This window comes from Pelobates fuscus, chromosome 8 (assembly GCF_036172605.1).
Source record: "Pelobates fuscus isolate aPelFus1 chromosome 8, aPelFus1.pri, whole genome shotgun sequence".
NCBI lineage: Eukaryota > Metazoa > Chordata > Amphibia > Anura > Pelobatidae > Pelobates > Pelobates fuscus.
Genome location: NC_086324.1, coordinates 62,397,679 through 62,412,764, shown reverse-complemented (window position 1 = coordinate 62,412,764; position 15,086 = coordinate 62,397,679). Strand labels below are relative to the sequence as shown.

Here is a 15,086-nt window from a genome sequence, read left to right as displayed (position 1 = left end):
AACCCGCTAGGAGTTCCAGCGCATTGATGTGTAGCCGGGACTCGGCTGCCGACCAACGGCCACCCGTTGAAATTCCTTCGCAATGGGCCCCCCAGCCGTGGAGGCTTGCATCTGAGTCGATCGTGAACTCTGGTAGGTAGCCAAAGATCGCTTTGCCTTTCCATGCGGACAGGTTGATAATCCACCATTGCAGTTCGTCCTTCGTTTCGGTGTCCAGTGACACCAGGTCTGCGTAGGATGCACCGGCTCTCAGGTGCGCAATCTTCAGGTGTTGCAGTGCTCGGTAGTGGAGCGGGCCCGGTAATACCGCCTGTATCGGTGAGGCCAGTAGGCCCATTAGCCGTGCAAGCTGTCGCAAGGTGAGCCGGGGCCGATTGAGGGCTCTGCGTAGCTCTTTGCGGATGGAACGGATCTTGGACCTTGACAGGCTCAGAGTCGAATCTCCCGAGTCCACGAGGAATCCTAGGAATTCCATGCGACTGGTGGGGGTTAGGCACGACTTTTCCAAGTTGATTACGAAACCCAAGCGGGAAAGAAGGCTTATGGCCAGTCGCAGGTGGGTAAGGAGAGTGGAGCGATCTTCTTGAGCCATGAGGAGGATGTCGTCTAGGTATACAATTAGACGAACTCCCCGACTGCGTAACCAGGCCATCACAGGATGTAGTAGCTTCGTGAAGCACCATGGTGCCGAGGAGAGGCCGAAGGGTAGGCAGGTAAACCGTCAAGTCTTGTGTCGCCAGTGAAAGCGTAGGAGGTCTCGGGAACTCAACTCAATTGGTACCGTCAGGTATGCGTCCTTGAGATCTAGCTTCACTAGCCAGTCTCCGTGAAGGAGAAGATCTCGTAACAGGTGAATACCTTCCATCTTGAAATGACGGTACTGGACTAAGGCATTGAGGGGGCGCAGATTTATGATGGGTCTCAATTGACCGCCTTTCTTTTCCACCAGGAAAATGTTGCTTATGACCCCTGCGGGGTTGAGAGGCACCCGTTCTATAGCCCCCTTGGTAAGAAGGGTGGAGAGTTCCTCGTCGATCCGTCTGCGATCCTGGAGTGAAAAGCAGATCGGTCGAGGGGGGGGAATGTGTATAAGGTGTTCTATTAGTTCTATGTGGAAACCCCGAATAGTGGCCAGCACCCAGGAGTCTGATGTTATTTGTGACCAGGCTGGGAAAAAATGTTGGAGTCTGCCCCCTACACAAACAGGAGAAGAAATATGTTGTATGAGGTAACTCACCTTAGAGTCGTCTGGAACTGGAGTGGCCGCGGAAGCCTTTGGAACGCCACGGGCGTCCGCGTGACAGGAAGAAGGAGGGACGGGTGTTAGTCTCCTGGTACTGTGTACGCTGTTGAAAGGAGCCTCTTCCCGTGCCACGGGATTGGAAATAATTATGGCCGGACAGACGGCTCCTGGATCTGCCGGCCCTGGTGGAGACCCGTCCATTGAAAACTCGCCTCATGGAGGCTTGGGCCTTATCCAGGGCAGTAAATGCCCCAACAAAACGCCCTAAATCTTTGATAAAGGAGCTGCCGAAGAGAAGACCTTGGGCGTCCTTACCGGCTTCTGTGAGGGTGAGATTTGCCAGTTTTGATTCTATCTTAAATAAGATGGCTTTACGCCGTTCAATCGAGAGGGAGGTGTTAACGCTCCCAGCAATACAGATTGCTCTCTGGACCCAACCACGTAGGTCTTCAGGGTCAACCATGCGGTTCTCCGCTCTGGCGTCTTCCGCCAAGTCAAATAATTTTGCCAATGGGCCGAATATATCCAGGTGTTTATCCAGGCAGGATTTTAAGGCAGATTCAAGCCCCTTACGGGGGTTCCAGCCTATTTTCGTAAGTCATCTTGGGGTCTACCTCAGGAGTGTCGCAAACTTTATTAGGCACCACAGGCCTTGGACACTCTGCCCTCAATTTGTTGCAGGCGGCTTTGCTAAGTGGGCATCGTACCCAATTCTCTAGATACGTGGCAACGTGGTCGGCCAGGAGCCACTCTGCCGATCTCGGATGGTGTAAGTCATCCGGGTCGAAGAGTAGAACACCTGATGGATCCACGAGGGTGGACCCCGCAGTCGCGGAGTGCCTAGTCCCTGGCTCGCCTCCAGACGTCTCTGCCTGAGCAGAGGAAAGGCGGTCAAAACCTGTATCAGTGGCATCCACATGAGAGTCGCTGTCCGACTCAATCTTAGCCTCCTCACTTGCCCCGATTTCTGGGTCGGAGTCGCTCTCAACTTGTGCTCTGGCACATTTCCATAGCCGCGCCCGTTCTGCCTTGCGCGGAAAGGCTCTTTTGCGTGGGTGTGACACGCTTTCTGGGGCGACTGTAGGTACGCCAGTCATGGTGTTTCTGGAGGCAGAGGGATGTTTAGACTTATGGGTAGCCTTCTTGGGTTTTTCTCCCTGTGGGTCCACAGGAGGACGCGACAGAGGCGTTGTGGAGCCCGGATAGTGCTCTTCCGAAGGATGTGGCAGGAGGGCCTGAGAAATGGTATGGGAGAGGGTAGATGACATGGACCCCATGGCTGCCATAATGGCGTCTGTCACCGAGCGCTGTAGCGCTAAGAACTGCGGCCCATCAGAGTGGGTAGTTCTGTCTGAGAGAGCCGGTGAATTGCCCGAGGTGACAGGGGCTTCACCCCTACTGAGTGGGGTATCAGACTCCACAGAGGGAGGGGAACCAGAAGTTAGTCTGGGCTTAGGCATGATAAAAATACAATTAGGTTGGTAATGATAACAGAAAATTAATCCCAATAAGCTAGCAGGAATAGTATGAGTTAGTCACCCAAACAGGTAGTAACAAGCAAAAAAACGATCTCACCAGGGCCCAGACCAGTGTCACACTCTGACAGAGGGTAGGGAAGAAGACAGGAAGTCAGAAAATGGCTGCCGGTAATCTCGCGAGATTCGCAGAAAAAAATGCGAAGTTCGGTAATGATAGAAGAAACCGAACGTTCGGCAGGTAAAAGAGACAAATTCGTCGATACAATAGGTAAGTATAGGAAAAAATGTAAAGCAGGCGAACGAGCTGTTAGCGAAAATTAAGCGAATGTGGCAAACAGGCTAATGGCCCTTTCTGCCGAATGGTGAGCGGTATGTGTGCGCTATGAATCAGCTGAATGGGCTTAATTCGTATGCGCATACAGCCGAAAACCAGGGAAAAACGTGAGCAAAATGGCGCTGAGGGTTTCAGGGAATATGAGAGTAGAAGGAATAAGTGGGAAACGGAGGCAGTAAGCAACAAAACATAACAGGGGAGGTCTGGACCCTGGAAACAGTAAGCAAATACAAAGTATGCAACAAGGAATTCTAATTCTAAATAAAATAAATAAAATAAAATAAATAAAATAAAATGAAGCTATATAGTACAATACCAGAAAAATAATAAATATTAATAATGAATAATAGTATTAAACAATAGCAAACAAATGTCAATAGGAAATAACATGACAAAAGTGACATGTACTTATCTTTGTGTCGGAGCAGCAAAGAAAGAGGGAAATGGAAGGGAAGTGCTGCCTATTATACTGGGACCTGAGCAGGGAGGGGCCTATGTTAATGTGTGTTCATTATTTTTTCATTCTGTTTGTATTCTTTGCTGTTATTGGTGGACAGTAAAGAATGGGATGCAATATGAGCCTCTGTGTCTTGTTATAAAATCCAGGTTTACCTACACATATTCTGAAGAATAAAAGAGGTTATTTGGCTAACTACGACACTGCAAGATGTAAAAGATTATCATATCAGTTACTTATGACATGTTGATGACTATAGTCACTGTTAGGACTAGCAATACTTTCCATATCTTACAGGTATGTAGTTTTTTTTACCACAATCTGATATACACTCTGTGGCATTAACTAACCTGACTTTCATAAAAAATAAAATAAAATAAAAATTACAAATAATATATATATATATATATATATATATATATATATATATATGTATATATATATATATATAGAGAGAGAGAGAGAGAGAGAGAGAGAATTTTTTTTTTAATTGTTTGGGAATAAGATCTTGTCAGACGTGACATTGAGCCTGAAGATTGGATATTCATCTTAATCTGTAGCAGCAGACCAAAATGAGCTTTTACACCACGCCGTCTAAATTGATCCCTATGGACTAGAGCACTTCTAATAAATGCTGGACTATCTGTGGTTATAAGGGAGATTATAAACATGTAATTGTCTTGTTTTAAGATTTCTCAGTTTGACTCTATTATTGTAACTTATACATAAAAAAATGCATCATTTTAAAAAGGCTATACTCAATAGGATGAGGGCATTGTTACATCTAATTGGCTCGCATGAATTATGGACAGAGGATAAATGGAAGGTCTTTAAATGAATTCTAAAAAGTATGCTTCTCAATATACCACTGGGAGACAAGTATAAAAGAAGCAAATTAAAACCAATGTGACTTAGTAGATGTGTCAGTCAAATAATAACAGATAGGAAACAGGCATTCAAAACTGTTAAATCAGAGGGGTCATTTGCATCCTTTAACAAATATATGCAGGCCAAGAGGGCTTACAAAAGGGCGATTAGGTGGGCTAAACTAGATAATAAAAAGCTCATGGCAAAGAGAGCAAACTCCAATCAAAAAAAGTGTTTTAGTTACGTTAATGCCAAAAAGGTTAAGAATGAAAAAGTTTGTCCATTGGAAAATGAGATGGGTGAGTTAATCAAGGAGAATCAAGATAAGGCAGCAATTCTAAATAATTCACTCTAAAGGGAATAAGAATCTATAGGTGTAGATTTGCAAATCCGTGTTATGATAGCCTTACAGCAAACAGGTGATTGGTTAACACAGACTATAATGCTTCAGAAAGTTTTTTAATAAAGCTAATATAAACAAAGCCCAAGGGCCAGATGGTATTCACCCACGTGTGCTTAGGGAACTTAGTGTACAAATATCCATACCACTATTTTTAGTTTTTCAGAATTCTTTTCTTTTAGGAATTGAACCAGAGGATTGGAGAAAATCAGATGTGGTGCCCATATTTAAAAAAATAATAATAATAATAAAGAGTTAAAAAGATCAATCTGGAAACTACAGTCCTGTGATCTTAACATCTATGGTTGGAAATGTATTTGAAAGGCTATTAAAGGATAATATTTAAGAATTTATTTCAAACAATAATAGCATTAGCTGGAATCAAAATGGTTTTATGTAAGACAGGTAATTCCAAACTAACTTAATTATATTCTATGAAGACAATATTAGAAATATAGATCAGGGTGATCCAGTAGATGTAACCTACTATGCAATGCCATTTGATACAAACAAAAGGTTACTAGTAAAACTGATATCAGTTGGATTAGATAAAATATTGCATTCTTGGATAGAACATTGGCTTGAAGACAGAATGCAGAGAATAGTTGCACATGGAAAATCTCAATTTGGACAAAAGTGGTAAGCGGAGTGCCTCAGGGTCGTGTTCTGGGTCCAATTCTCTTTAATCGTTTTATAAATGATCTTGAAGTGAATATTGGAATGTCACCGTATACTAGACAAGAAAATACAGTCTGAATATGATATAACTTCACTACAGAGTGATTTGGATAAATTAAGGGACTGGGCAGGCAACTGACAGTTGACATTCAATACATATAATTGTGAAGTCATGCATTTTGGAATAAGAAACCCACAAGTCACTTTTACATTAAATGGGGTTAATTTAAGGATACCATTAAAAGAAAAGGACTTGTGAACAATTATAGATGAAAAACTAGGCAACAATATGTAATGCCAGTCTGCAATTGCAAAAGCTAGTAAGGTACTTTCGTATATACAAATGGGTATTGATTCACATGATCAAAATATAATTTTGCCTCTTTATAAGTTAATTGCAAAAATGATGGTAGGAGTTGCACTCAATCCCAGCAGCCAGCTGTTGCTCCGGAGCAGGACCAGCAATCCCACAACGACAAGGCAAAACATAAATTCCCCATGCACTCAAAGTGTTAAAGCCGCAGGCAGTTTTAATGAAACAAAAAAAGAACAGCAACGTTTCGACCTCTATCGTGGTTTCTGTTAGTAACACGTTTTAGTACTTCTGCGACTCTTCTGCGACCTGTGTATTTCTGTTATCCTGACCCAGCTTGTATATTGACTTTTGTATTTTCTATTATCCTGACCTGGCTTTTTTTTGTGCATCTGTTTCCCTGACCTTGGCTATTCCTTACTTTGATTCTCTCTTGTAAAATGTTAAATCTGGCCACTAAGGCCTGGTAATATGGCTTTTTGGACCTTCGCTTTGTGGGTATCCTTTATCCTGGGTGTGAGGGTAATGGCAACCGTGACACCTAGTCCTGCAATGTAAACATACTAAAAAGTGTTTTTTTTTTTAAATAATTTGAAGTGTGAATCCATGTGTATATTCATCCTTACACAAAAGAAAATAAGTCAAATGTTTTTGTACAAATTACTGGATTAAAACATAGTGCATGAAGATAAGCCTGCCCGCCATTGTCTTTCAGATTAGTTTATGAAGATTTCTTGAAATAAACATGGGGTCAATTGGCTTAGAATGCTAGCTAAGCAACTAGTGTCAATTCATGTGTGGTTTTGGATCTATGCATTTGTATAGATAGATGGATAGATAGATAAGAATGCTCTTTCCAATAAACATATATACAGTATTTCTTACTGATGACTTTAAACTGTATGAATTGTTACTAGAAAGACATAGATCAACAAAATTCCTTTCTAGATAAGGTCCTTTCTAGATATGGTCATAGAGTTTTCTGATGTCAGATCAGTACAAGAGCCAAGGGGATGGGGTAAAAATGTCCTGATGTACCCCTTGATGTGGATTTTATCATATATGAAGTAGGGGGGGGCTTTAATGGATTCACTCCCTCAGACAATGCTCCCATGATGGATTATTCGTGCTGAAGACTGGGAGCTTTCCTCGGGAGAAATGTCATCATCCACTTTGAAGTCTTTTTACTTATACTGTTTGAATTCTTTGTTTCTTTGTTAGCACTTGAAAAGACAGTTTGGCAATGCATATCCATTAGAAATATTCCACTTCACAGAGGTTTTTTGCAATCTAATTTCATTCTACGAGGTCATTTTGACAAAGCAGAGTTATGGTTTATGTTTATTAAACCATGCAATGTGGTGAGTTGCAAACATTCGCTGAATTTACAGTTTTAGGAATTAACCCCGAAATATATAATTTTCACAAGGCTTGTTTTTTTTTTTTTTTTTTTACTGAATTCAAGAGATATGACATTGTGCCATGCTGAGAGAGCGTCACCAACTTACAAGTAACTATGGTAGGGTGTGGAACTGCACTCTATCCCTTTAAGCAGTATGTAGCTGGGTGCAACTCAGACAGTCTCAGTACCAGAGACCAAAATGCTGAATAACAAAATAGAAGGAAAGTCGAGGCACTCCAAGGTACAAATCAGGCAATTTTATTGAACCCACTCCATCGCAACGTTTCGACCTACACGGTCTTTGTTAAGCTTGACAAAGACCGTGTAGGTCAAAACGTTGCGATGGAGTGGGTTCAATAAAATTGCCTGATTTGTACCTTGGAGTGCCTCGACTTTCCTTCTATTTTGTTATTCAACTTACAAGTAACGGCCATATTAACAGATCATCTCAAACATATTAACTGAGCTGTAAATTGTCAGGAATTAAAAATGAAAACGAGATTTGCAGATTTAGCCTAAAAAATGCTGTATATTCCACAGAATTTTCCCTTTAAATTGACACTTTAGGCACCATAAGCACTTCATTGTGATTTAATTCCAGGTCACCATCCTTTGCTAATCAGTCAAACCATTTAGGAATGGTTTGACACTTCTCTTGCTGTGTTGGGCAAAAATAGAAATTCATACCAACTAATACCAAGTCTAAACAGCATGTACTAGCTCTAGACTCTCAGAAATGAATACTGTCTAAACCTTACGTGCCTGATCAAGAAAAGGAATGTACTTTTACTTTAACAGACCCACTCAGATTGCCTTGTTCAATATAGAAATGTAAGTGTCAAAACTTTCTAAATAGGTTGACAAATTATCAGCAGATGGCATTGGGACTCCTGACACCTTAATGTGCTGCAGTGGTTATAGTGCCTTGAGTATCTCTTTAATTAATAACGCTGCTTGCAAGGGAGCTCACCTTGGAATTGCTTAGAACCATGAAAACATGTGGACCATGATGATAGTAGGCAGGTGTATTTTACTGGGAATCTATGGTTGAAAAATTATGTCCCCAATATGCTGGCAATTTTTATAAATGAGAATTGTTGTCATGTGAAAAACACTTTTGAGATGGGCTGAAAATAGTATATACTTGAAATTGACCCCATTGGTTTTAATAGTCTCATTAATTTCCATCAGGTACTGGTATTTTTACAACCCAAAGAAGAACAAATTATAATTTCTGCTTCAGCACAAGGTAGTAAAATCTTTTAACAGCCAATTTTACAATACATCACTTCCGAACAGAGTTAAATCGAAGGGCTGATTTTATTGGCCAGTTAACCATTTATTTTTGATGGAATTTGGCAAGAGTGAGATTCATTATCTGAGTGTCAAATTGAGGATTGCACCTCACTACTAAATTATACTTACACAGGATTTTCAAATGAAAAGAGTTTGAGTCGAATTAGGAATGCCTCACACATCTGACTGATAAAAATGCCAGCAGCATTGGCTTTACCAGATAACCAAACTAAAGCAGAACTCAGCCGAAAAATGCTTATTCTTTGGCAGAAACATATTAGGACATAAATGGGTACATTGAAATCTGTTATTTGGTAATTATTGACTCGTTAACAGATACCGATGAGCCATTAACAATATTAAAAGGTTACTCCTTTTCAGAAGAGGTCATGGTGGTAGGAATCTGTATAAAATGCTGCACATTTCAAAGTATTTTCACCCCTGGCACATTTGACTTAGGAATTAGCTAACTGTGCGTTGGCAATAGATGTTGTCAGCTGGGAACGCACCTGCGAGGGGAAGCCTTGGTCTCCATTGCCTCCATCCATCCTTTATTTAAATGATTCCTACTATCCCCAGCTCCCTATATTGCTGAGTTTTTTTTATTTCCCCCTCCCTCTGTTCATGCACACAGCCTCCCCTCCCCAGCCTAGAGTGCGAGTATACAAAGAGCGATACGCACAAGAGTGTGCACAACCTGTTAGACAGGTTAGAAATCTATTATTAATATTATCTTAAAAACTATTAATAGGACCCAACAATATGTTTTATTGATTAATGCCAGGCTGTTCGGGTGACATCCATAGCCGACATCTCCCTAGAGTTTCCACGTCTTTAATTAGCACTGATTTAAAATTAGCAAAGTACTGTTTAGACTACTTACAGTTTAATTCAGGTTGCCATAACCTACTATTTTATTTGTTTTTATAGCTCTATTTAACAACTATCGCAGGGGAGTTGAGGAGTTTTTGGACAAATGTGGATAAAATGTTTGTACTTTTCTAAATAGAGCAGAACAACCTCTCAGCCTGCATTGCATCATTGCATCATTGCATTGTATAATCTTCAGTCTACGCAAAACGAAAACTTTACGACCCCTATTGCAACTCTTCAATGATAAATAACAATGAAAAGGAATCGTCTTCAGGAAATGTATGACAAACCCACTATTGGCAAAATGGAATTATAGAGAACTAGTACACTTTTTTCATACGCTAAAAGGTTCCATAAGATCTAAAAGCAATTATTCTAAACACATCTATACAGAATCCCTTAGCAGTTAGTACAAGAGCCTAATGGAGTCGTTATTTATTTATTTTTATTTTTTTAAGAAAGGTGAACTTCACAGACTCTAGAAACCCATTACATCTGAAAGAACAGCAAGCAAAATTTACATGGGGATCTTCAAGGTACCCTGCTCTCGGGGTGCCCTTGATGTCTCAAAAATGAATATTTTATTACTCTAAAGAAAGCGGTAAAGAAAAGCTGCAGTCCTGCTGTGCTCAGAGTGCTGCCTTCTGTGTGAGAAAGACAACAAATGTAGAAACACGGTAATTGTTCTTGGGTTTGTTTGACATATTAGAAAGAGATCGTGGATTGCTGTTAAACTACGTGACAGGTGTTTCAGACACCGTTGCAGATATAAGGAGACAGTCAAACAGCAAGGGAGGGGGTGAGAGGCCAAGAAATCAATGAAATGTTAACCCTTTACCTGTAAAATTACATTCCCCAAAAAGTCAAATGCAGCTATGCCTACCTCAATCATGTCAAGATTTAAAGAAGAAATCTATTTGTTTCCTTTACTAGTTGAGTACATGTACACTTAAAGGGACACTAAAGACCAAAATCACTACATCTTAGCATAGTGGTTTTGGTGCATAGATGATGTCCTTTTCCTTTGGCAATGTAAAACATTGCCATTGCTGAGAAACAGCAATGTTTACATTTTGCGTAAACCAGGGGTAGGCAACCTTCGGCACTCCAGATGTTGTGGGCAACATTTCCCAGAATGCTCTTACAGTCTTAATGCTGGCAAAGCATAATGGGAGATGTAGTCCACAACATCTGGAGTGCTGAAAGTTGCCTACCCTGGCCTAAAGCACATTTAACAGGATAATAGAATTTGAACCTATTTTATCTTACTTCTCAGGTTGCCTAACATGCATTTTGGATGGGACTGCCTCTTAGAAACACAATGACATGTTATCGCAACACTACGGAAATAAAGACAACCTTCCTCTATGATTCTATGAAAATGTTCTCTGACATCTGGTATGTATGAAAAGCCAATGGAACTTCCATTTACAGGGAATCTGCACATCTCCTCTGTTAAAGGAATACTTAACTGACCATATACAAAATAAATAAAAAATACTATTTAATAGAAATACCTTAAATGTAAACTTGCATGCATTTAATTATGCATGTTTTCATTGCGGGTATACATAAAAGCAGTTTGTAAAACCTGCAGTCTTCTTGTCTGCAGCCTTCGCAACCCCTACCCTTCTAGCCCCACCCAGACTCTATGTCCAATCACAGACTTCCAAATGCAGCAAGCCATTTAAATCTTTTGCAAGGCAAAAGCTCCGAGTAATTGTTGCCTCCTGACTTTAGCTCCACTGAGCAAACCAAACCAGGAAGTTACATTACCTGTTGCCTGCTTGAAACCTAGGGGGGTGTAACCTGATTAGTTTGTATGTAGCAAAGCCCTAGTCCTAGCAGGGACTCTTCTCCGCTGGGTACTCCAAAATATACTCAGAAACAAGTAAAACACTCCAATGGAACAGTCAGACACAGTAGAATAATCCAGGAATCTCCCACCTCATTCCCAGCAACTGGACGACACTCAGCTCTCGGGGTATAACTGAACTTTATTCACACATTCACATAGCTTTTATGCCATCTCCCATGCAAGGAAAATGCAAGGGTTTCAATCAGAGGATCCCTTGTGCCTGAGAGATAATTGCCTGAGTAAAATCCTCCAATTTAATTATCTCTCAGGTACAAAAAATCCCCAAAATATCCCGGACCCCAAAAGTCCCCCAACCATACATAGGAACCCCATAAAAAGTACATTCTCTGATAGCCATGATCTGAGTGTCCAACATATCCAAGAATCACTCAGATCGCTTTGGTAGAACGGAAATGGCATTGTGTGGAAGACACGAGGTGGTAGCCCAAAATAGTTCCATGAGAATAGGTGCCCTGGCCGGTCTCTGTTCGCGGGGTTTCTGTGCAAAAACCATACAAGGGAATCTCTTTCACGATATGAATGCTCCCCTGTTCGGTACTTTTTATCTCCCGAACGCCGTTTGTGTAGGTGGGCAGTGGTCGACAGTTTACCAATGTTCACGCGAGTGCCAAGCCGAAAATAGTTCCAGGCACTCGATGACCAAGTACCGCTACCCTCGTTCAGGAGACAAGATGGCACCTTATTAATTGTTTCCCTTGTGGTTTCGCACTTAAGTGGTTGGTGTTAACGTTCTAATGGGGTACAGGTGGTCCTTGTTCAGGAGACGAATGGATTCCGTTCGTATGACATCTCCCTTTCGGCCAAAGATGAACCACACAAAACAACTGGGCCAAAATACACGAATAAACAGGGAGAAGATATGGACAGCCAATATATGGGATAAAAGGTAGCTTGCAAATGTCCATTCTGCTACATTATAAAAGTTACATTTCTATTAGGATCTGCACTTTTTGCAAATGAAAAAAAAAAAGAGGATAGGCTCTTCACACACAAAGCTTTTCAGGAAGGTAAAGTGCTTTATTGGTCTGGAGTGTCTCTTTAAATTGTAACCTTCAGGGCATACTCACATCTCCTGTTTCCCGTTTCTATTCTCCATTATTCCCTCTTTGCTCTCTCTGTTATCTATATTGTATTATCTCAGAACACCCATAAAACTATTACGTTTACTCTTTCTTTGTACTGCATTATGAACTGGATTAAGACCTTACTCTACTTACTGAATAGTAATCGTTCCATAGACTTCACAGGAGAATTTGTTATTCAGCATGCAAAGTAATTTGTTACTCTGCTAAGAGAATCCAACCCTATATGTTTAAAATACCTACCTCCCTTCCCCATTCTCTCAAACAAATCTGATATTTGAAATGTATTTTTTTTAAATGTCACATTTACTGTGTGCATTGTATTCTTTTATCCAGGTATTAATTATTGAGATATATATGTATACGTCAGCGAGGCTTGCATCTCCTACCTTCATAGCTTTCAGAACTATGTCCGTCTCTTCTTTTATTCCCCTCTGATCAAGATGTTCATATGCAGAGAAGGCCATTCTCGCCTTTTGGATGTCAGCAAAACTATCAAGCACAATTGAGCACAATTGAACATTCAAGGAAGGTGCTGGTGCGATAAATAAAATTTTCTATTTATAACAATCCATTTTCACAAAATTCCTATATGTATGTGTTAACTACCTGCAGCTTGAAACGAATACACTTTTTTACGGGAGATTTTTTTTTACTTTTTGCAAGGTCGCATGATGTGTAAAACTGTCCTCCCCTTTACATTCCATACCGGGAAGCTCTGAAAGATCCTTTTAAGCGTGGTGTGTAAGTGCTGGTAGACCTTTATTTATTTGTGCTGTTGCGGAAAATTATATTTTGACATTTGTAAAATGGAAAGATAGAGACTTGAAAGTGCACACGCTAATTTGTGTGGATTAAATTCTTGAGTGTTTTTTTTGCATGTTACAGAGAATGGCAAAAAAATAATTTTATATGGGCAGTGCTTTTTTATGGTGGATAATATTAATAGTACTCTGTACTAGTATACTTTTATTTGTTTAATTTGTGATGTTTTCACTAAACTTTGAGATGCAATTTGTTTGCAAAAGGAACTTAAAAAGAAACGTTGCCAATGTAGCTATTTAAATTAAAGGATCACTATAGTGTCAGGAAAACAAACTCGTTTTCCTGACACTATATAATCCTTGGGGGACCCTCACCCTCAGGGTCCCCCTCCTTCTGGGCTGAAGGGATTAAAACCCCTTCAGCTACTTACCTTAATCGAGCGCTGGGCTCCCTCGGTGCTGGTGACCTCTCCTCCCCCGCCGACGTCACCTCCCAAGTGGAGCGGAATGCGCATGCGCAGCAACAGTCCATAGGAAAGCATTTCTCCATTTCACATCCAGCGTCACAGAAGCGCCTCTAGTGGCTGTCAGGAAGATTGGATTAACCCTGAAACTGCTATGTTTACATGTGAAGGGTTAAAACCTGAGGGACATTGCACCCAGACCACTTCATTGAGCTGAAGTGGTCTGGGTGACTATAGTGTCCCTTTAACCAGTTAAAACTACTCTCTTACGTTTGGTGGTCTCTCATGTTTTGCAAGGATCCCCCAAAGGTGGCATACACACTTGGCATGCAGCAGTCGGGGGAAGAAGCTGAGTGGAGTTATACTTATGTGAAGCTCTTTTCTAATCTTTCTTGTGTTGTCTATCTTCAACCCCTGGCACTACATCTGCCTGCAGTCATATCACCTTAAAGGATCCAAAGAAATCCCTCTGTAGAACCTTGGCATATGCTAGAAACAGCTGCTGGGAATTGTCAAAGCCTGACTGCCAAACTCTGCTTTTGTTAAGTATTATTAACTTTGACAAACAGGGTTATTCACGTTTAGAAAAAAAATCGTGAAAACGGTTGAATTCCAACCGGAATGACAAAGCTCATATTTACGAAAGCAAATTTTTGTTAGTATTTGATCATCTCAATTGAATATGCACCAATCAGCCAGATGCATTTAATGTCTTTTTTAAAATGAGTACTTTTCTCATCCAAACCCAATGAAAAATATAGAATCCAGAATATTTGTGAAGCACCATTTTTAAATTAAATTGTGACAGAATGCATCCGGTAGAACGTACATTTGCAAATTATCATTCACTTGCTTTTTGCCCGTTGGCTAGAAAGAGTTCCATCCCATGTGGATGGAGCCTGTAAAATATCAGAGGGGACTAGTGATGTCGCGAACACAAAATTTTCAGTTCGCGAACGGCGGACGCGAACTTCCGCAAACGTTCGCAAACCGGGCGAACTGGGCGAACCGCCATAGACTTCAATGGGCAGGCGAAATTTAAAACCCACAGGGACTCTTTCTGGCCACAATAGTGATGGAAAAGTTGTTTCAAGGGGACTAACACCTTGACTGTGGCATGCCGGAGGGGGATCCATGGCAAAACTCCCATGGAAAATTACACAGTTGATGCAGAGTCTGGTTTTAATCCATAAAGGGCATAAATCACCTAACATTCCTAAATCACAATGGATATGGATTGACACCTGACATATGACATATTGACACCTTGACATATGGATTGACACCTGTCCTCAGATACCCTGATACACACTGACACAGAGCAGAATAGGGACTGTTCCCCCTACATAGGGTCACTTGGCAGATATGGATTGACACCTATCCTAAGGATCCCTGATACACACTGACACAGAGCAGAATAGGGACTGTTCCCCCTACATAGGGTCACTTGGCAGATATGGATTAATACCTATCCTAAGGATCCCTGATACACACTGACACAGAGCAGAATAGGGACTGTTCCCCCTACATAGGGTCACTTGGCAGATATGGATTGA

General features: G+C 41.0%; 1 protein-coding gene across 1 annotated transcript in view; it reads right to left on the bottom strand.

Annotated features, from left to right (window-relative positions):
• The window catches only part of LOC134571244 (uncharacterized), a 155,330-nt gene that overhangs the window by 120,995 nt on the left and 19,249 nt on the right, over positions 1-15,086 (bottom strand). The window contains exon 5 of the mRNA XM_063429418.1: positions 12,692-12,794. Within this exon, the coding sequence (XP_063285488.1) occupies positions 12,692-12,794 (103 nt within the window). The remainder of the gene's footprint in view (positions 1-12,691; positions 12,795-15,086) is intronic.